Raw genomic sequence first — 19,046 nt, 5'->3', positions numbered from 1 at the left:
TGGTCATCAACACCCCGGGCTTCCCCGAGGAGCAGGTAGGGAAGGAACGAGGGCGTCGCCTGTACAGTGCTGTGTTTCCCCTCTGGATGGGCGTGGGTAAAACCAACTCCCACAGCCCTTCCTGTCTGCTGTCCTGGCATCCTAGGGACATTCATTCAACCTCCGAAGTTCGGAGGCCAGAAGGGCGGAAGAACAGGGGGACAGACGAGGGCAGCTTCGGGAAGACCCAGCACCCTACAACGGTTAGAACAGAAGCTCCCTCGTGAGTGCCACGACCAGACACTGTGCAGCGATGAACAGACACATACACCTCTCAGGAGCCTGGTGCCCATTTTACAGATGGAGAAACCAAGGCTCACAGAGGTTAAGTGACTTGCCGAGGCCACATGGCCAGGCCCCATTTCTGCTCAGATACCAGGAGGAACAAGGGTTCCCAGAGCCCCCTTTCTATGTCCCCTGCTCCCTCTGCCCTGACCTACCCTGCTCCTTGATGATGGTGATGTTCACCAGGCGGCGGCCGAGGGTGGCAGTGCCCATGGGTACGTCGATGGCCTCCACCAGCAGCTGCTTCTCGTCGTCGTCCTCGGGCCGGATGAAGAGGGGTACCCGCACGTCTACGAGCTCCACGCCCTCCTGGAACTCCACCATGCCCCGGGCATCTGGGTGGGTGTTGGCGGGGGGCAGTCAGATAGCGGCCAGGGGGTCCCCGCGGGGTAGGAGGCACAAGGGAGCAGTGCGGGGAGCCTGCCCACTTACCCTGGTCTGCCGTGAGGGTGTAGTAGCCTGGGGCCACCTTGAGCTCATGGAATGACCCTTGTTCCACGTGCTTCTCTGTCAGCTTCAGCAGGGCCTGCTTGGCGGAGCGGGGCGCCATGAGCACCGTGTCCACGATGGTGTGGTCCTGCCTGGGGCGGGGACGGGGAGTTAGGTGGGGATGTCAGACCACCCACGACACTGGCACTTGCCCCCTGTCCCCCACCCTCCTGCCTGTCCTCTCCCCAGCGTGGGACAAGATGCCTGGCAGTAAAAAGTGCAGGGTCTTTGGAACCCGGCTGTCCTGGTGACCCAGGCTGGTCCCCCCACCTCACCTGAGCCTCAGTCATTCCACTCTGTCCCCTGGAGTCTCAGGATCCTCATCTACGAAATGGGCCCCTCCCTAGACCCTCCCAGCCAGCCCCCTTCAGGCGGGCTCTCAGGAGCAGGAGCAGGACAGAACAGTTGCTGTGGATGCGGGTGCTGGGGTGAGACAGGCTGGGTTCAAATCCGGGCTCTAGTTCTCAGTAACCGGGTAACTGGGGGGCAAGGCCCTTGACCTGGGGCTCCCCACCTGTGCGCCTTCAACTCACTTTTTCCCGGCGTTGGGCTGCTGCCTGTGGGGGACCAAGAGGGGACTCTGAGCTGCACAGTGTCTGGGGTGCAGCCATGCCCTACTTGGGGGGTGTCCCCTAGAGTGGGCAGTCTGGGCAGCTCCCCCCACCCTCCCCGGGCCCCGAGGACCCACCGGAACTTGGTCTGCTGGAGCTTGTGAGAGTCTGTGATCTGTCGGTACACCTCATTCAGCTGCCAGGCAAGGAGAAGCGTGAGGCTGGGGCCCTGCGTAAGCCTCCCTACCCAGTCCAGGCCCCATGGGCATGGTTGGCCGGGGACATGCACAGGGGCCTGCACATTGCCTTGTCCCCTTCTGGAAACATTCATAGCATGACCCCAGGCCGGGCACATGTCAGGGAAGCCCCTCTTTCCTACTTGGAAAAATCCAGGTTCCACATCAGCTTTCCCTCCGCTCTCCCTCTCCCGGGATCACACCTGCGCCCGGAGATCAGCGTCTTTGGCTCTTACATTCTCCTCCACCTCCTGGCGCAGCTGGTTACACTCTCGTGTGTCAGGCTTCAGCAGGTTCTCAGTGCAAAGGCGGGCGAGGCGCAGGGACAGCCCGTAGGGCACTAGGGACAGGCAGGGATGGGGGTCATCAGCCCCCCGCACGGCAGGCACCCTGGGAGATCCTCCAGGAGCCGTGCTAAGATGGTGGAGGGCGGGGGAATTGGTGGGCCAAGATCCTGAGGTCCAGAGCCCCATCAGGAAGGGTCGAAGCGAAGCCCCTGCGTGCACCCAACACCCAGAGAGAACAGGAATGCTGTGACTGGAACCCTGGGACGGTGGGGAATGGGCCCTGGGCCCCAGGCCCCAAGCCCCAGGGACACTGCCGGGAGCGATGGTGCCAAGCTCCCGTCCTCACCCAGCTCTGTGGGGTTGGTGCTGGAGGCGTGGCTGGCAAAGCCGGGCCGCTGCACGTTGTTGGTGATTTTCCATCGGACCATGTCCCGTCCCTTGAGGTTCCCACTGCGAAGCATGGGCGTGTCCAGGTGGTCTGAGGCCATCAGGTTCTCCCGCAGCATGTAGTGGTCCTCCTTGAAGCCCACCATGTGACCTGCAGGACGGGGTCCTCCGCATGGGGCCTCACCCTAGACCCTCCCCGCCATACCCACTCTGGGTGGGACCCCAGACCGCCTGCCTGAGTTCCAGACTCAGCCCCTACTTCCCCTCCACCCTATCCAGGAGAAGGGGCAGTCAGAGCCCTTGCTGCCCCCACGGGTGCTGGGCCAATACCTCGGTTGCAGCAAGGGAGAAGCGCCAGGCAAGCCTAGAAGACAGGGGTGGAGGGGGATGAGGGCTGGGACGGCTGCCTCAGCCCACCAAGCCCCTCCAGCTACCCCCCTCTCCCTGCCAGTGGTCCAGTGGGGCAACAGTGCCTTCCCCAGGCACCAGGATATCTCGGAAGTTGAAGGGATCTAGGTGTGAGCACACTGGGTGACTACAGAGGGTGATGGGGGCAGAGGATTCCCAAAGTTTGTGCCATGGGACCCTGGTCCTGCCAGAATGTCTCTTAAGTAAAGGATCTATGATTGAACCCGTTCGAGAAGCACCGATGTCATTCCCCAGGCCCCTCTTAGGGTTTCGCTATGCATACGACTAGATCAAAGGCTCTGAGATGTCCTGCAGAGAAGCAGCCTCTTTCTCAAATGTATTTGATCGTAGATGTCTTTTTCCTCTGTAACACACATTAATATCTCACAGTCCTGGGGCGACTACATGGTGTCTTCTCTGTTCCTACAACTCATATTCTGTGCTGGGCCATCCTCCATGCTTTCCTGCCTTTTTAGCTCTGCTGCCCAATGAGACGATCAGCTCCTGGCGGGCAAGGCCCTCTCTTCCCTGTTGGCTCCCACGGGCCCTTTGCATGTGCCTGACCTGAGAACAAGTCGTCTCAGGTCCAGGCCGCTGATGGTTGGCAGAGGCGAAGGGCTGGGGTGGGGAGGCCACTAGAGCTGGGCGGAAGATGTGAGGTCGGGGCGCCTGGGTGGCTCAGTGGGGTAAAGCCTCTGCCTTCGGCTCGGGTCATGATCCCAGGGTCCTGGGATCGAGCCCCACATCAGACTCTCTGCTCGGCAGGGAGCCTGCTTCTCCCTCTCTCTCTGCCTGCCTCTCTGCCTACTTGTGATCTCTGTCTGTCGAATAAATAAATAAAATCTTAAAAAAAAAAAAAAAGACGACGTGAGGTCACCTGGCCTCTGTCACCTATGAGGACCTTGGTGGGGTGGGGCCCTCCGGTGAGTGGGGCCCCTGGGGTAAGGGGGGACACTGGTGGGAGGTGGGAACCTGGTGGATGATGGGAACCCTGGTGGGGGGTGGGGACCCTGGCGGGGGGTGGGGACCCCGGCTGGGGTAAATGGGGACCCTGGCAGGGGACGGGGCCCCTCATGGGGGAAGGGCCCCCCGGGGTAAGTGGGGACCCGGTGGGGGATGGGACCCCCGCGGGTGGGGGATGGGGCCCCTGCGGCAGGCGGGCCCGAGGAGCCCCCACCTTGCAGCAGGCGCAGTACTTCCAGCACAGCAACAGCAGCAGGGCCAGGAGCAGCAGGAGGAAGAGGAGCAGAGGGATGAGCCACCAGAAGGACCTGGGTGGGCAGTCTGCGGAGGCAGGGGACGAGGAGAAGGAGGGGGGCCCTGCCCACTCCCCACTCCCCACTGGGACTTGCCAGGCCGCCCACTGGCCCCATCTGCCGGCTCACCCTTCTTCTTATGCACCAGGACGGTGCTGTTGGGCCCGGGGGCGCCGTCGCCCTCCACTGTGTAGCTGTACGTGCAGTCGTCCTCCTCGTCCCGGAAGGAGCAGTGCTCCACCACCTCCTCCGCTGTGCCCACGGACGGTCAGCAGGGCGCCCCAGGCCGGGGGAGGCGTTCCCTACCCTGGGGCCCACCGTGCCCACGGCGGGGTGGGGGGAGGCCCCTCCCCGGGGGAGAATGCAAGGTCCAGGGCACAGGGCCAGGCCGAGCGGGGGCGCTACTCTGTCCCCACCCAGGAGCATCGAAAGGCTGCCAGTCTGTGCCCCCTCCTCCCCATCCTGGGCGTCACTCAGGAACCTGGCTTCTAGAACATTTATCTGACCCAGAGGAGAGGAGACTGTGCGCCTCCCTGGGCCAGTTATGTGCCGCTACCGTGTTCAGATCGTGGCCTGGCTATCTGCCCCCCACGCCTAAGCCAGGTTCCCCCTCCCTGGACTCCTCTTTGGTCCCTACTCAGCTGGGCCTCCTGCCAGGGTCTGTGGGTCCTGTCTGCCTTCTGTGACCTCTCCCCAGTCTTCAATCCCTTCCCTCGCTCTGGTCTGCATGACCTCAGCCTGGATTGTGAGCCCTCTGTCCAGCGTCACCGCCCTGCCCAGCTGAGTGACACCCCCCTACCCATCGGATGCCCACTGCCTAGGTTTTTCGCAGCCCCGTCCTCAACTCCACCTCACACCTGTTTTGAGCTCATCCACCATCTTGACCTTGAAGCTGCACTCCTGGCACGGGCGGCCCTTCTTCTCACCAGTGCCCCAGGCTTGGCACTGCACACAGGAGCGCAGGTCCTCGCAAAGGCCCAGGCGGATCTGGGTGGGAGGGGAGGGGAGACGGGCACTGTGGCTCCTTAGCCCAACTCACAGCCCTGGCCGGCTCCTCTGTCATTAGGCTCGGTGCCTCCTGTCGGCCCTGCCCGGTGCCCAAGTTTCCCATGACCACACCCCAGTGATCTGGGCCTCACCGCTGAGTAGTTGATCTCACAGATGGTGTCCGTGTAGAGCGACTGCTGGTTGCAGTGGCAGCGGCCACACTCGCAGTAGCCACGTCCGTTACAGATGCCCTAGAACAAGACGAGGCCCTGGTGAGGCACCAGTGCTCCCATCCCTGCCCGAGAGGGCAGGTGATTCTGGCTACGGTCCCTTGTGCCACCCTGCCCTCCCTCCTCGTGCCCCCCCTACCCCGCTGCTGTCAATGCAGGTGGCGTTGCTGAGAGGGCAGTCACAGCTCAAGCCTGTCCAGCCAGGCTCACATGCGCACTGGCCCATGGAGCAGCGTCCCCGGTCTGCAGAGAGACGGGAGGGAGAGGAGAGGAGAGCCAAATTCACTCCTGCAGTCCAGGCTGCCCATCTGCCCGGGAGGGCCTGTGGCTGCTCAGCCTGAGCTGGGATTTCTCCAGTTGGGAGCTGATCCCTCTCTTCCTCACTTTCTTAGAATCTCCTTCCCTCCATCTCTCTGATTCCATTCTGTCTTCTACTTTCCACTCTATAGCCAGAGTCAGTATCCCAAAACACAAATCCAATCATGTGTCTCTCTGGTTTAAGAACTCCTAATGAGTTCTGGCCAATGCAATAAGGTAAGAAAAAGAAATAGAACATGTAAGTATTGGAAAGGAAGAAATAAAACTGCCCTTATTTTAAATGTTAGGAACAAGGGGTGCCTGGCTGGCTCAGTCAGTGACGCATGTGACTCTTGATCTCAGGGTTGGAAGTTCAAGCCCCACGTTGGGTTTAGAGATTACTTAAAAATAAAATCTTAAAAAATATATATTAGGGATGTGTCACAAAATAGCAAGAAGAACCTGCAGATAAGTTACTAAATTTTATAAGTGATTTAAAAAAATTTTCTAAGTTATAATGCCCTTTTTTCCCCTTAAGATTTTATTTGAGAGAGAGACAGAGAGAGCATGGGCAGAGAGGAGGGGCAGAGGGAGAAGGACAAGCAGACTCCTGGCTGAGCAGGGAGCCCAACACAGGGCTCCATCCCAGGACCCAAGATCATGACCTGAGCCGAAGGCAGATGCTTAACTGACTGAGCCACTGAGGGGTCCCATTCATAAGTGATTTTACCAAAGTGGCTGGATACAAGGTTAACATACAAACAGCTTGAAAATGAAGTCAAACCCTCCAATGACTCCCTTTTGCCAAAGGATGAAGTCTACTATCCTTAAACCAGAATAGGCGTTGATTAACCACAGCCTGCAGGCCAAATCCAACTCACTACCTATTTTTGCTGAAGTTTTATTGGAATGGAGCCACATTCACTCGTTAATGTATCGTCTATCGCTGCTTTCTGTACCGTGGCAGAGCTGAGTAGTCATGACAGAGACCAGATAGCTCATAAAGTAAAAAATATTTCCTTTCTGGTCCTTTAAGTTGGGACTTAAGAAAAGTTGGGACTATGCTAGAACTGGAACCCTCAGCCCCGCATTCTGGTCCTGCCTCCTTCTCCAGCAGCCTCCCCCTCCCCTCGTCTCCCACAGCTCTGTCTGTGCCAAATGTCTGCCTTCCTCCACATACATCCGGTTCTCCTTTCCTTTCTTTGAGCCCACTCCCATGTGGAGGACTGAAGGGGAAACATGACAAAGGCAAGAAGGGACGAAAGGTAGGAAAGCAAGGGCTTGACCTCCAGGGGCAAGAAGATGATTGGGGCTAAGTAAGCATGTGAGGGCTGGATTTTTGTTGATTCTCCTCCATTCAACCACCCAATCCTTCCTGGGGCCTTTGTATGGCTTCCGTGACCCCCGCCCTGCTCGGAAGCCCTGGCTGCAAGGCACAAAGCCTGTGGGACTATGGTGGACGCAGGCCCCCAGGTCCTGCCTGCTGCAAATGTGCCATCTCCTGGGAGAGGGAGGACCATCGCGGCACTGGGACCTGCCCTCACGAGATGACGGAAAGGACACTAAGGGTGGGCAGAGATGGCAGGACCTCAGGGAAGCGGTCTGAAGCATGAAGAGGGGTCTTAGGCATCAAGTTTGTAGAGGGGAGGGAGGTCCAGGTTGGGATGGACTTAGGGGAGGCACCTGGGGAGCCCCGAGAAGGGCTCGGTCCAAACTTGGGGATTCTGACTCCTGGCCTGGCCCTCCCCCCGGGTCAGGATACCCAGGTCGCCCTTGGTGTCCCGAGCCCCCCAACACTGGCCACGGGGGCCGCTGAGCTCACCGTTACACAAGACCCCGGAGGCACGGGGACACTGGAAGTTGTCATACTCGCAGAACGGACCCTCGTAGCGGCCTTCTCCGTAGCAGATGCAGTGGCCACACTGGCACTCGCCACGGCCGGAGCACGGCTTGTCCTCGCCCTCCCGCAGGCAAGGCTTTATGTCGCTCAGCGAGCCCGTGGAGCAGCTGCAGGTCTTGCCACTCCTGAGGAAGAAGCCGGTTACTTCCCTACAGCCCGAGAGGAAGGCTGGGCTTTTGCTGACCCATTATACAGATGAGGAAGCTGAGGCTTTGAGAGAGCCTTCGAGGGTCCACGTCACACAGACAGCAGTGCCGGCCTGAGCTGAGACCCAAACGCCAGTCCCTCCCAAGACCCTCCCAGAGTCCCCTCCTCAAGTCACCATGGGCTTGTTCAGTGTCTTGTAGCTTTGAAAGCCCTCACTACCCTTATGGTGAGCTTGTTTCTTTCTTTCTTTCTTTCTTTTTTTTTTAATATTTTATTTGTTTATTTGACAGACAGAGATCACAAGTAGGCAGAGAGGCAGGCAGAGAGAGAAGGGGAAGCAGGCTCCCTGCTGAACAGAGCCCAATGTGGAGCTCGATCCCAGGACTCTGAGATTATGACCTGAGTCGAAGGCAGAGCCTTTAACCCACTGAGCAACCCAGGCGCCCCGATGAGCTCGTTTCTGATTAGATCCCATGTGTGCATGGTTCAGAAGGCTAACCACAGCGGGATGGAGTGAAAAGCAAGTGTCCCTCTCGTGTCTCTCCCCATCAGCTAGCCCCTACACCCTGCTGGCCACTGCTGTCCTCATCCTTGCACCTCTTCCTGGAAATATCCTTTACGTCTACGCATTTCGAAGCACTTTGAGCTGGAGCCACCGCACAATGGGGCCTGCCCCTTTCTAAGCCTTTCTGTGACCCGCCATCCCGCCCTCAGCCAGGCATCCACCGTGTGGCCGACATCAGAGCCTTGCAGCGGCCAGGGCCTCCCGGCCACCAACCAGGCTCCCGCGCACTCACCAGCCCTCACTGCACACACAGTGTCCACACATGAAGTCTCCGTGGTAGTTGCAGCGAGCTGAAAGCTCCTCTTTTTGCTGGAAGGAGATCATGGCGGGGTGTCACAGGGTCCCTGGACCCTTCCGCTGCCTCCGCCCCTCAGGGCACCCCGCAAGGCAGACGCGGCCCTCCAGAGGCTCTGTTTCACCCCCCGGGTCTCCCCGGGCAGGGAGTCAGCCCTTCCCTCCCGCCTGGCGGGGCCGCATCGCACCAGCTCACACGGGCACACGTCGCAGATGATGCCAGCATCCATCCAGAGGCCGTCCGAGAAGGAGGGCTTCAGATGGATGGTGCCCTTCCGGTCCTCTTCTCCCAGCTGGCACACGTGGGTCCCGTCCACCGCCTCCATAGCCCGCAGCTGCACCTTGTAAGTGCCCTGCAAAGACCCCAGCCACATGGACGTTGATGAGAGGCACCTGTGGCCCACTCCCTCCTCCAGGCAGCCCTCTGAGCTCTGTGATTAATCCTCACTTCGCAGACGAGGACAAGCTAGAAAGGCGCCCAGGTCATCCAAGTGGTTAACCCAGGGGACTTCAAACCCAGGCCTGTCTGACTCGGAAGGTACCACTCTTTTTTATTATTGTTGTTTAAACCAATTTTTTTTATTAAGTAATCTCTATGCCCATGACCCCGAGATCAAGGGTCAGCCAGGAGCTTATAAAGGCGATGCTCTTGACCCCTGCTCGGGCAGACATCCCACCCCCTTTGCAGGGCCTTATGCCCATCCTCCCCTACCCAAAACCCCACAGAGGCCTACCGGTATCCCCCGCGTGATGCGAAAGGACCCAGTATCCGTCTTCTGAAACATAGCAGAGGTGACCTCTGTCCGCAGCCCTCGGGGACTTTCCAGTGCCCGGATGTCCAGGTTGGAACGAATGAGCTGGAGGAGGACAAGCAATGAGCGGTCTGGGAGGGGGAGCCTGGGCTCACCCACTCTGGCCTGGTCTGGCTGAGCTCCCCCCACTCCGCATGGAGGACTGAGGTGGAGTGAGGGGGTCAAGGTGGCAGAGCGCGCAGGAACTTGGGGCCAGGCTAAGGGGGGGGCATCTCAGGGTCCCCAGGGAACAGCAGAGGCCCCACCTCACATGCCTGGCCTACTTCTCAACCTCCGCCTGAGCCATCCTTTGCCCACTCTGCCTCCTCTCCAGCCCTGCCCCTGAAGGTCTCAGACCGGGGCCGCGCTCGGGCCTCACCTGGAAGGCTTCCTGCAGCAAGTCCACGATGTTGGAGGAGTCCTCCTGGAGCACTCCCAGCGAGGAGACGGGGAAGTAGGTGTGCAGCTTCTGCGGGGGAGAGTGCCAGCCCGGGCCTAAGCCCTCCACGAGTCTCACCTCACTGAACGCGGACCGGAGCTTTGCGGTTATCCTCCCTGAAGGCCTGGTGTGCTCTGGAGCCTGCCCTCCTCACCCCTACCCGCTTGGGAGTGGGGTGGGGGGATGGGCACCTGAACTCCCCTTCCCATCAGGGTCCACCCTTGGGGCGGCCAAAAGCTTTGGGAAGGAAAGAAGGAAGAGCTGGAGGGAGGGGAGGGAGGGAGGGAGGGAGGACGTCTGAGAAGTCCGGCGCAGCCCCCTCCTGCCCCACTCGGGCCCGGCCCGGGGAGGCCCGCACCTCATAGTAGCTGTAGGAGTAGTTGGTAACAGCGAAGATGGGGATGATGTTGTGCTTGCCCAGCAGGCGCACCAGGGTGGGCACGGACGGGTAGTCCTGCGTCTTGTACTGCGTGTAGGTGCCCGAGGAGTCCAGGTGGCACGCCTCGTCGTTGCGGCTCAGGATGCCCGCCAGCACATTGGCGCCGTCCGCCTCGTAGTGGAAAGCGGACTCGGTGGAGAACACCAGCACGTGCGTGCTGTCGGGGCGCCAGCCAATGTCCCTCTGGGAACGACAAGGAGGGGTGAGGCCCGTCGAGCAGGCCGCCTGCTGAGGACGTACGTCGCGGTGCAGAGTGGGACAGAGAGAACAGGACCCGGCATGAGCTCTGCTGAGCCGCAGCATGCGCCCATCAGGGACCATGCACGTGACCAACGGCCCGTGGGTGGCAGAAAGCCGTGACCAGGATCGGGGACGGATGCGGACCGGACGGGCTCTGTGCACAGTCGTCACCACGCAAGACCCGAGCCAGCGTCGTCTGACTGGCCTCCCAAGGCTTCACAGTTACTCCGCGGGAATATTTCTTTTTTTTAATTTGATTTTTTAAAAATTATTTTTGTTAACATATAACGTATTATTTGCCCCGGGGTACAGGTCTGTGAATCGTCAGGCTTACACATTTCACAGCACTCACCATAGCACATGCCCTCCCCAACGTCCATCACCCAGACGCCCTAACCCTCCCCCACCTCCCCCCCCCCCCCCCCCCGCCGCAACCCTCAGTTTGTTGCGTGAGATTAAGAGTCTCATGGTTTGTCTCCCTCCCGATCCCATCTTGTTTCGTTGATTTTTTTTTTATATAGTTTTTTTTTCCAAGATTTTTTTTTTTTAAGATTTTATTTATTTATCTGACACACAGAGAGAGATCACAAGTAGGCAGAGAGGCAGGCAGAGAGAGAGAGGAGGAAGCAGGCTTCCTGCTGAGCGGAGAGCCCGATGTGGGGCTCGATCCCAGGACCCTGAGATCATGACCTGAGCCGAAGGCAGCGGCTTAACCCACTGAGCCACCCAGGCGCCCCGTTTCGTTGATTTTTTAAAAAGATTCTTTTATTTATATATTTGGCAGAGAGAAAGAGACAGTGAGGGTGAACACAAGCAGGGGAAGTGGGAGAGGGAGAAGCGGGCTTCCCGCCCAGCAAGGAGCCCCATGCGGGGCTTGATCCCAGGACCCTGAGACCATGACCCGAGTCAAAGGCAGCTGCTTAATGCCTGAGCCTCCCAGGTGCCCCTGCAGGAATATTTACACTACATGGGAAAATGCATACATGCAATGGATGAATGAAAAGTCCCGTTAGGGGCGCCTGGTGGGGGGGGGGGCTTAGTCTTTTGAGCTTCTGTCTTTGGCTTGGGTCATGGTCCCAGGGTCCTGGGATAGAGCCCCACGTCAAGTTCCCTGCTCAGTGGGGAGCCTGCTTCTACCTCTCCCTCTGCAGCTCTCCCTGCTTGTGCTCTCTCTTTCTCCCAAAGAAATAAATAAGATATTTTTAAAAAAAAGAAAGAAAAGACCAGTTAAAATAGACAGAGCTGTGTGTGGCAGTTAGAAATATATATGGATAATTTGGAAAACTATGGATTATATTATTATATTGTGATAATGTTAATTTAAAAAAAAAGCAAGTTTCAGAATTACAAATACACTGATTTCAGCTATATAAAGTAAGGAAAAGTGTGCAAAATATGCTGGTGGGGTATCAAGTGACTGGCTGGCTGGTTGTGATGAAAATTTGGGCAATTTCTGTTGTTTTCCAAATTGTTTATACGATGGGTATATTATTTTCAAAATGAAAAAAATCACTGTGCACGTAAAAACTACCCTCTTCAGCTGCCCAGTGCAGTTGGAGACTGTGGGTCCTGGAAGACTGGCATTAGCAGGGAGATTGGGGGTAGGTTGGCTTCAGGGCATGGAAGATTCCAGAACCCCAGAATTCACGTCTGCTTTGCTGGTTGGTACGAAAGCAGACTGACTGCTCAGGCTGGAGGGGGCTTGGATCCCAGCACATCTCAACCTGGCTTGTAGCTGAGGGCTCCCTGGAGGGTCTGAACTTGTCTTTGGGCATGGGGGTCATTGCCTGGCACCAGAGCCGGCCGGTGGGCAGCTCATGTCCTTGCAGAGAAGCACAGCCCTGGTCTGGGTGGGCAGGGCTGTCCCTGACACTCACCGTGCACACGGCCACCTGCAGGATGGCATCAAAACCTCCTTCAGGAGCATCCAGGTTGCCTGAGATCCGCTCCCCAAGCAGTTTATCCCGAAACTCGTCCAAGTCGTTTGTCAGGCTGATGACGTTCTTGAAGGAGAAGGGGGGGTCGCTGTTGGGCCAGGGCTCCTTCAGCCTGGGCAGAGGTGGAGGGAGAGGGGGACAGAGTCAGGGGAGAAGACCCTGTGCCCACCCTCTCTAAAAGTGTCCCACTGGTCTGCTTCGACCAGAACACTTGTAAGTGCTCTGGTTGAGAGGAGGTGAGCCCCGTGGCTGGGACCTCTGTCCACTCGGTCACTCAATCCTTTTTTTTCAGACTATTTTATTATTTTATTTTACTTTACTTTATTTTATTTTATTTCATTTTATTTATTCAACTTGGCTTTCTTCTCGGCTTTACTGAGGTAGAACTGACAAAGCTGTAATATGTTTAAAATGTACAATGTGATGATTTAATACACAGAAGTCCCCGCTTATCTGTGCTTCCAGACACCCATGGTCAACCACAGTCTGGAAGCAAATGAAAAACATGGGACGCTTCACGAATTTGTGTTATCATCTTTGCGTAGGGGCTACGCTAATCTTCTATGGTTCCAATTTTAGTATATGTGCTGCTGAAGCGAGCACTTTATTTTATTTTAATTTTTTTTTATTTTTTCCATTTTATTTATTTTTTCAGCGTAACAGTATTCATTCTTTTTGCACAACACCCAGTGCTCCATGCAAAACGTGCCCTCCCCATTACCCACCACCTGTTCCCCCAACCTCCCACCCCTGACCCTTCAAAACCCTCAGGTTGCCCCAACCTCCCACCCCTGACCCTTCAAAACCCTCAGGTTGTTTTTCAGAGTCCATAGTCTCTTTATTTTATTTTAATTTTTAAAAAGATTTTTATTCATTGGAGAGCAAGTAAGCGAGAGGTGGGGGCATAGGGAGAGGGAGGAACAGACTCCCAGACTCCCTGCTGAGCAGGGACCCTGATGCGGGGCTCGATCCCAGGACTCTGAGATCATGACCTGAGCCGAAGGCAGAGGCTTAACCCACTGAGCCACCCATGAGCCCCTCAGTCACTCACTTCTCAGGCCTCATGTCTGTCTGAGGGACGCTGACTTTGTCCACAAACTTGCCAAATCCGATAGTGTAGTCATCAGTGAGCGTCTTCAGGACCCGGGCTGGATGTTAACAGGACAAAGAGGGGACGACTGAGCCCCAGCACCCCCACATCAGCAGAGGGGGCCAGGGGCTGACTCGGGAAGGAGGAAGAGGGAAAATAATCTGTCAACACCTTGTGCGTGAGCATCAGTTCAGGCTCACAGCAGCCCTTCTGCCTGTTCACAGATGACGGAAATGGCACTCGGGGCGGGGGGCAGAGTCACGCATGGAGCAAGGGAGGGGCAGCCAGGGGACCAGAGAAGAGCTGGGGCAGAGTCTTGGCCTCATGGCCCCGGGTACGCTCCCTGTCGGGGCCAGATGGTTCTGTTGCCCACCCAGCTGGGTCTTTTCCGAAGTCCTGAGTGGTTAATGGCTGGGACCCCTGCCTCAGAATGGGAGGGGAGGGAATTCTTGGGGGGCTCAGATATCCTATCCTTCCTTGTGGCATGGCTGTAGCTATCCTGAGCCCTGGCGCCCTGAGCAGGGGCCCAGCCCGCGAGAGGAGGCCACCCTCTCTGCTCCCCACCCCACCGTCCTCTGTGCTGGCCCAGCCATACCCAGTCTCTCCCCCATCTGCTTGAGGTTGTCCAGATCGTCGGACATGGAGTTGGAGAAGTCCATGAGGATGTACAGGTCCATAGGGCTCTTCTCGGGCTCGAACACCTTCATCTCAAAGTGCTGCTCCTCACCGGGCCGCAGCCGGACCCGTAGCCCCTGGGGCGACACCTGGCTGCGTTGCAGGTTGGTGTTGATCTCGGTGTCCTGTGTCCAGGGAGGGGGGGACAGGGGAGGCTGGAGGGTCACTCCAGAGATCTGATGGGGAGCCTCTCAGCCCAGCCAGCGGACACGGTGGACCCCTGTAGACAGCCGGCCTCGAGCACGGGCCGGCCCACTTCCCTTGACCCCCACTCCGGGCACCTCTGTGATCTCGAAGCTGCTCTCCATGACCACCAGGCTCTCCCATCGGCAGCCCGCAGCCAGCAGCTCTGCCTGGGTGTTGCAGCGCCGCTCCTTGAACATCTGGCCAAAGGAGATGGGGTCAGGAGGGGCAATGCCCATCCCCCGGCTGTCCCAGCCCTGGATCTCTCCTGACCCTTGCCTGTTCCACACCCGCCTGGCCTGAGGCTGGGCTGAAGGTGCGGCAGGTGTGGACTGGGCCGGATCGCCGGGTGGGGCATGGCGGGGTGGGGCAGCCGCGTTGGGGCTGGGCTCAGGAAGGTGGGCAGCGACGGAGGCTCACCTCGTCCGTGCAGTAGGCGCATTCCCTGTCCACACGGATGCACTCGGTGCAACTCTTCACCTGGGCCCTCTTGCAGCGGTTCGCTGGAAGGCAGAGACGAGCAGACCCAGTGAGACAATCTCCCGCTTTACGGAGGAGGAAGCGGAGGCCGGTGGGGAGATGGTCTGCCCCCCTGGCATGGCCGGGGCAGAGCCGGGTCTCACGCCTGAGCTTTCCACTCAAGTCCGGATGGTGTGGGGCTGGCCCGTTTGCTGGTAGGGACACCCTGGCCATCCCTCCCCTGCTCCTCCAGGGCACAGGGGACCGTGTCTGTCTGGCTTATTGCTGTTTCCAGTCCCCAGCCCAAGCCCCGCACACAAAAAATTGTTAGTAAATGAGTGAAAGAAAACTCCGGAGTTTCCCCAAGGGTTACCGGGATTCCCTTTGGTTCTGTTCAGTTAAAATCACAGTGAGGGGGATGCCTGGGTGGTTCAGTTGGTGAAGCGTCTGCCTTGGGCTCCGGTCATGACCCTGGAGTCCTGGGATCGAGCCCCACTTAGGGCTCCCTGCTCAGTGGGGAGTCTGCTTCTCCCTCTGCCCCTTGCCCCCCCATTCATGCTCACAGGTGCTCTGTCTTGCTTAAAAAAATAAATAAAATCTTAAAAAAAAAAAGAAAATTTGTAATAAAAAAATCACAGTGAGGATCTACTGTGTACACTCAGTGTACACGGTGGGTGGCCTCCTGGGCTCCAGGCGATGGTGGGTGGTCAGTGTTTAACACTGGCTCTGGCTGGGGAGGGGAAGCCCTGCCTTGCGGCACTGCACGTGTTCCTGTCGTGGCCTAGCCCAGGCGCCCCAACACAGCCTGTTCTGAAGGCAAAATTTCCACGGTAGGAGCTGACCGGATGAGAGTCATGCGTCTTTCCTCCAAGTTCCCATGAGAAACATCCTGCGAGTGCCTCAGATCGCCGAGTGGGCAGTTTCCTCGGGACTCTGGGCCGCGTGCTCCCCATCCCTCGAAGCGGGCCCTGGCTGTTTGTTGAGTGGCCAAGTGAGCGTCAGGGGAAAGACAACGTGTGGCTGGCCTCCGTGGAAGGGCGGTACCTCGAAAGGGGTGCTCCCGCCCAGAAGGGTGCTGCAGAGGCGTGCCAGACTTACCCATTTCCCCGGGGAAGCTGACACCCAGCAGGACGGCCAGCAGCAGCAGCCTGCTCCAGCGGCTGGGACGCGGTCCTGTCATCGTCTTCCTCCTGTGTAATAGCCGGAGCTGACGGAAGACGTTCCACAGCCCGCGGCCCTGCGGGTCACAGCCCTAGCGCTCCCACTACACAGGGCTGGAAACTGAGGCTCAGACGGTGTCAGTGATGTTCTAAGGCTATGCAGCCTGCAAACAGTGGGGTCTATGTCCCCCCAACCCCCAGCTCCTCTTGTTGTCTCTGGAGTGGCTAAGATGCCCTGCGGGCCTGCATCTTGCCCTGGGACGCCCCACCCTGGCATCATTGAGGACTGGGGGCTCTGAGCATGTCCCCATGCCAGGGCTTCTATGCTGATCTCGTGGAGAGCAGGGTGAGGCTTATTCTGCCTTTGCCTTTCAGATCCCAGCGGGCCTGGGTCAGGTCTCACCCAACAGGAGGCCACCCCTTGGGGCCCTGGCTTTACCCTCCCATCCCCTGCTTGTCGTGGCCTCATTGCCCTTTGATGAAGGTGCTGTGGCCAGGGGGAGGGGAGCCCTCCCAGGGTCTGGGGCCTGCAGAGGGGAGGTAGGAGCCGGCGGCGCCCAGCTAGGCTCTGCAGTGATACCTTGGCCCCTCACTGGTGGGGTCCCCTGCCCGACCCCCTACCCTGCCTGATCCAGAGTTGAGTTTTCGGGGTCCCTGAGCAGATCATCCTTTCAGAAGTCGACCTGGAGCTACATTACATGCCCCTCCTGCCCTCTCTCTCGCTCTCACACACACACACACACACTCACACTGTGCCAGCCTCCCCAGGAAGGCTGCCTGCCTCTGGCTCACTACTACCCCGTCTCAGCTCCTCAGTGACCTTTGGGGCAGGCCCTGACAACCCTGAGGCCTTTTAAAAGACGGGTGGCCTGCTGCCGTGGGAAGAGAAGGAACTGGACAGAACCACCAGGCCTGCAGAGCGGAGGACAGACGTCAGAGCCCTGGCTTCTTTGTCCAGGACCAGTCCCCTGCATGCTCCCAGGTTCCTCCTCCTGGGATCACTCCTCAGTCCCTGGCCTGTGGGCAGCAGCAGCTAAGCGCCCCCCCTCCCCCGCCGCCCATTAAACTTCCCTCTAAGGGTTGGGGAAGCCTGTGGAAGGGGGCAGGAAGGCACTACCTCCCTCCCTCTGAGGCATGTCCCTCCCAGGAGGCCACCAGCAGCCCCAAAACATCCAGAGGCTGGGGAGGAACTGCCATCTCCGAGGGGCCTAGGGTAAGGAAGCCCTGAGCCAGCCAAGGGGTGGGGGGGGGACGGCTTTCTGGGGAAATGACTTTCCCGCAGCCTTGGGGTGTAGGCACCACACCCACACGCGGCACAATAAGGGCCACAGACTTGGACGTCCCCGGGGCACCATTATGCATGCAGGTACGGGCACTGCAGGGCCAAGCCCGGCTCTTACTCACCCTCCTGGTCTGGGCACAGAGCAGGCTCGTGCCCAGCACTTCACCCACGTGATGGCCGTGTCATCTATGCAGGAACCGGGTAGGGGATGACCGTGATACCCCTATTTCCCAGATGAGGAGGTAGAGAAGGGGCACAAGGGTGCCGGGGTGCCTCATCCTGCAGCCAGCAGTGGGGGAGCCCGGACGGGACCAGGGCAGTCCAGACCCGCCCCCATTTAACCTCTTTGTCATCCTCAGAGCCCTAAGATGGCAGTTAGGGGGCGAGCTATGCACTCAAGAGTGTTTTTGTTTGACTCCAACTTGGGTTTTAAAAGTTTAAAAATAAGGAGACTTCACAGAAAAGTTAGGCTGATGGGCTTCCTGGAGGTTGTGGCCACAGGCTGGGCCAGGAGCTCAGGACATGCACGCTCCCAGCCCCCCCGGGGGCTCTCCCAGAACCAGGCTTCCTCCCGTCCCACAGGACCCCCGCTTTCCCATCTCCTGGCCCTTCGGCAACTCTGTCACGCAAGGAAATCGGGGCCCAGGAGACAGGCACGCTTTCCCCACTGTCCCCCAGCTGTCTCTCTTCTGTCCCCCGCTGTCCCCCAGCTGTCTCTCTCCTCTCAGCCCCCAGGATGGAGAGACCCTCGGCCTCACTTCCGGCTCTGTCAGACACTTGGGCTCAGGGTGCGGCAAGGCCGCGCTGGGGTGGGAAGGAGCCCAGCCCTGCCGTCAGAAGCCATCAGGAGTCCCTGCACCGCAGCCAGAGGGCCACCAGGGGCTGAGTGGGAAAGGGGCAAGCCCTTGAGGAGGATACAGTGGTGGACATAGCCCCCAGGGCTGCTGAATGAGGTCAGGAGAGCTTCCTGGAGGAAGCGTGTCCTGAGCCGACTTTGGGAGGAGGACAGGCGTATACTTGGCCAAAAGGAGAGTCAGGGACTCCCCAGATCTTAGCCCCTGCTGTGCTTGGTCAAGAGGGGAGTCAGGGACTCCCCAGGCCCCAGACAGACCCCGGCACTGTACACAGCAGGCAAGGCCTCGCCAAACATGGAGAGCCTTTGCCCATAGGTGGCTGCTCCCACACCTTCTTTGCAAACCCCAGCGGGCCCAGCCCAGTAGGCCTGCTAGCCACTGCCTAGTGCCTGCCCACCCAGCCCTCAGGCCTCTCTCCCTAGCCCTGAGGTCTCAGGGCCAAGAGCCTTAGCGGGCCCCTCGGCCCCTCTGTGCCCAGCTGCCCCCAGGGCACACCTTGGCAGCCCAGGGAGCTGCCCCGGGCAGGATGGGGCCAAGGCCTGGCAGCCTTTAGGAAGGGAAGAGCTGAGGAAACAAAAGGCACCCGGCCCTCCCAAAAGGGTCCCTGGATGTGCTGGCCCGGCTGCGGTGGCCACTCACTTTCCTCTCCTCGCCTCCAGGCTCCCAGAACGGACGCCCAGCTCAGGCGGCCCGGGGCACTGGAGCGGCGGGCGGGGTGCAGCCCGGCGACCCCCGACTGCCCCGCCGTCCCGCCCCCCTGCCCCGCGCCCAAGCCCCCCGCGCCCGCCGCGGTCGGAGGCCGGACCTACCTCGGCGCGGACTGGCGCCCTCCCCGCGCTGGGCTCTGCTCGGCCGCTCCGGCTGCAGCGCGCGGGCGAGCCGGGACTGTCCGGAGGGCGGGTGGCGGGGAGGGCGGGCGGCGGCCGCGGGGAGGGGACCGCTTTATGGGGCGGGCGGCAGGTGGGAAGGAGGCGCTGGTGAGTCAGGCCCGCCGCATTCCTGCGCGCGGCGCGCACCTGTCGGGGCAGGAGCCGGGGCGCCGCCGCCGCCGGGCCCGCCCCCCGGAAAAGGCTGCGGCTCCCTCGGCGCCCAGCCCCTGCGCCCCGACCGACGGCGGCGGGGGCGGAGGAGGAGCCTCC

At 59.4% G+C, this 19,046-nt stretch overlaps 1 protein-coding gene and 1 non-coding gene across 5 annotated transcripts in view; both read right to left on the bottom strand.

Moving 5' to 3' along the window:
- Positions 1 to 18,844, bottom strand: part of ITGB4 (integrin subunit beta 4) — a 30,749-nt gene extending 11,905 nt beyond the window's left edge. For all 4 annotated transcript variants that reach the window (XM_045984430.1, XM_045984431.1, XM_045984432.1 and 1 more), the window contains exons 1-25: positions 18,717 to 18,844; positions 15,710 to 15,801; positions 14,573 to 14,655; positions 14,251 to 14,352; positions 13,890 to 14,094; positions 13,256 to 13,352; positions 12,145 to 12,316; positions 9,947 to 10,210; positions 9,529 to 9,618; positions 9,093 to 9,215; positions 8,547 to 8,711; positions 8,297 to 8,373; positions 7,275 to 7,477; positions 5,295 to 5,398; positions 5,078 to 5,176; positions 4,796 to 4,925; positions 4,068 to 4,190; positions 3,860 to 3,966; positions 2,605 to 2,638; positions 2,234 to 2,425; positions 1,837 to 1,940; positions 1,502 to 1,560; positions 1,347 to 1,370; positions 757 to 905; positions 480 to 659 (exon numbers count right to left, since the gene is read on the bottom strand). In XM_045984430.1, coding sequence (XP_045840386.1) covers positions 480 to 659; positions 757 to 905; positions 1,347 to 1,370; positions 1,502 to 1,560; positions 1,837 to 1,940; positions 2,234 to 2,425; positions 2,605 to 2,638; positions 3,860 to 3,966; positions 4,068 to 4,190; positions 4,796 to 4,925; positions 5,078 to 5,176; positions 5,295 to 5,398; positions 7,275 to 7,477; positions 8,297 to 8,373; positions 8,547 to 8,711; positions 9,093 to 9,215; positions 9,529 to 9,618; positions 9,947 to 10,210; positions 12,145 to 12,316; positions 13,256 to 13,352; positions 13,890 to 14,094; positions 14,251 to 14,352; positions 14,573 to 14,655; positions 15,710 to 15,791 — 2,968 coding nt within the window. In that variant the 5' untranslated portion in view covers positions 15,792 to 15,801; positions 18,717 to 18,844. The remainder of the gene's footprint in view (positions 1 to 479; positions 660 to 756; positions 906 to 1,346; positions 1,371 to 1,501; positions 1,561 to 1,836; positions 1,941 to 2,233; positions 2,426 to 2,604; positions 2,639 to 3,859; positions 3,967 to 4,067; positions 4,191 to 4,795; positions 4,926 to 5,077; positions 5,177 to 5,294; positions 5,399 to 7,274; positions 7,478 to 8,296; positions 8,374 to 8,546; positions 8,712 to 9,092; positions 9,216 to 9,528; positions 9,619 to 9,946; positions 10,211 to 12,144; positions 12,317 to 13,255; positions 13,353 to 13,889; positions 14,095 to 14,250; positions 14,353 to 14,572; positions 14,656 to 15,709; positions 15,802 to 18,716) is intronic.
- Positions 12,704 to 12,807, bottom strand: LOC123930329. The gene has a single exon (XR_006816049.1). It is a non-coding gene; the product is annotated as a U6 spliceosomal RNA (small nuclear RNA).
- Positions 18,845 to 19,046: the final 202 nt, after the last annotated feature.

This window comes from Meles meles, chromosome 18 (assembly GCF_922984935.1).
Source record: "Meles meles chromosome 18, mMelMel3.1 paternal haplotype, whole genome shotgun sequence".
NCBI classification, from domain to species: domain Eukaryota; kingdom Metazoa; phylum Chordata; class Mammalia; order Carnivora; family Mustelidae; genus Meles; species Meles meles.
The sequence above is the reverse complement of the archived record's forward strand: the minus strand, read 5'-3'. Positions and strand labels throughout refer to the sequence as shown.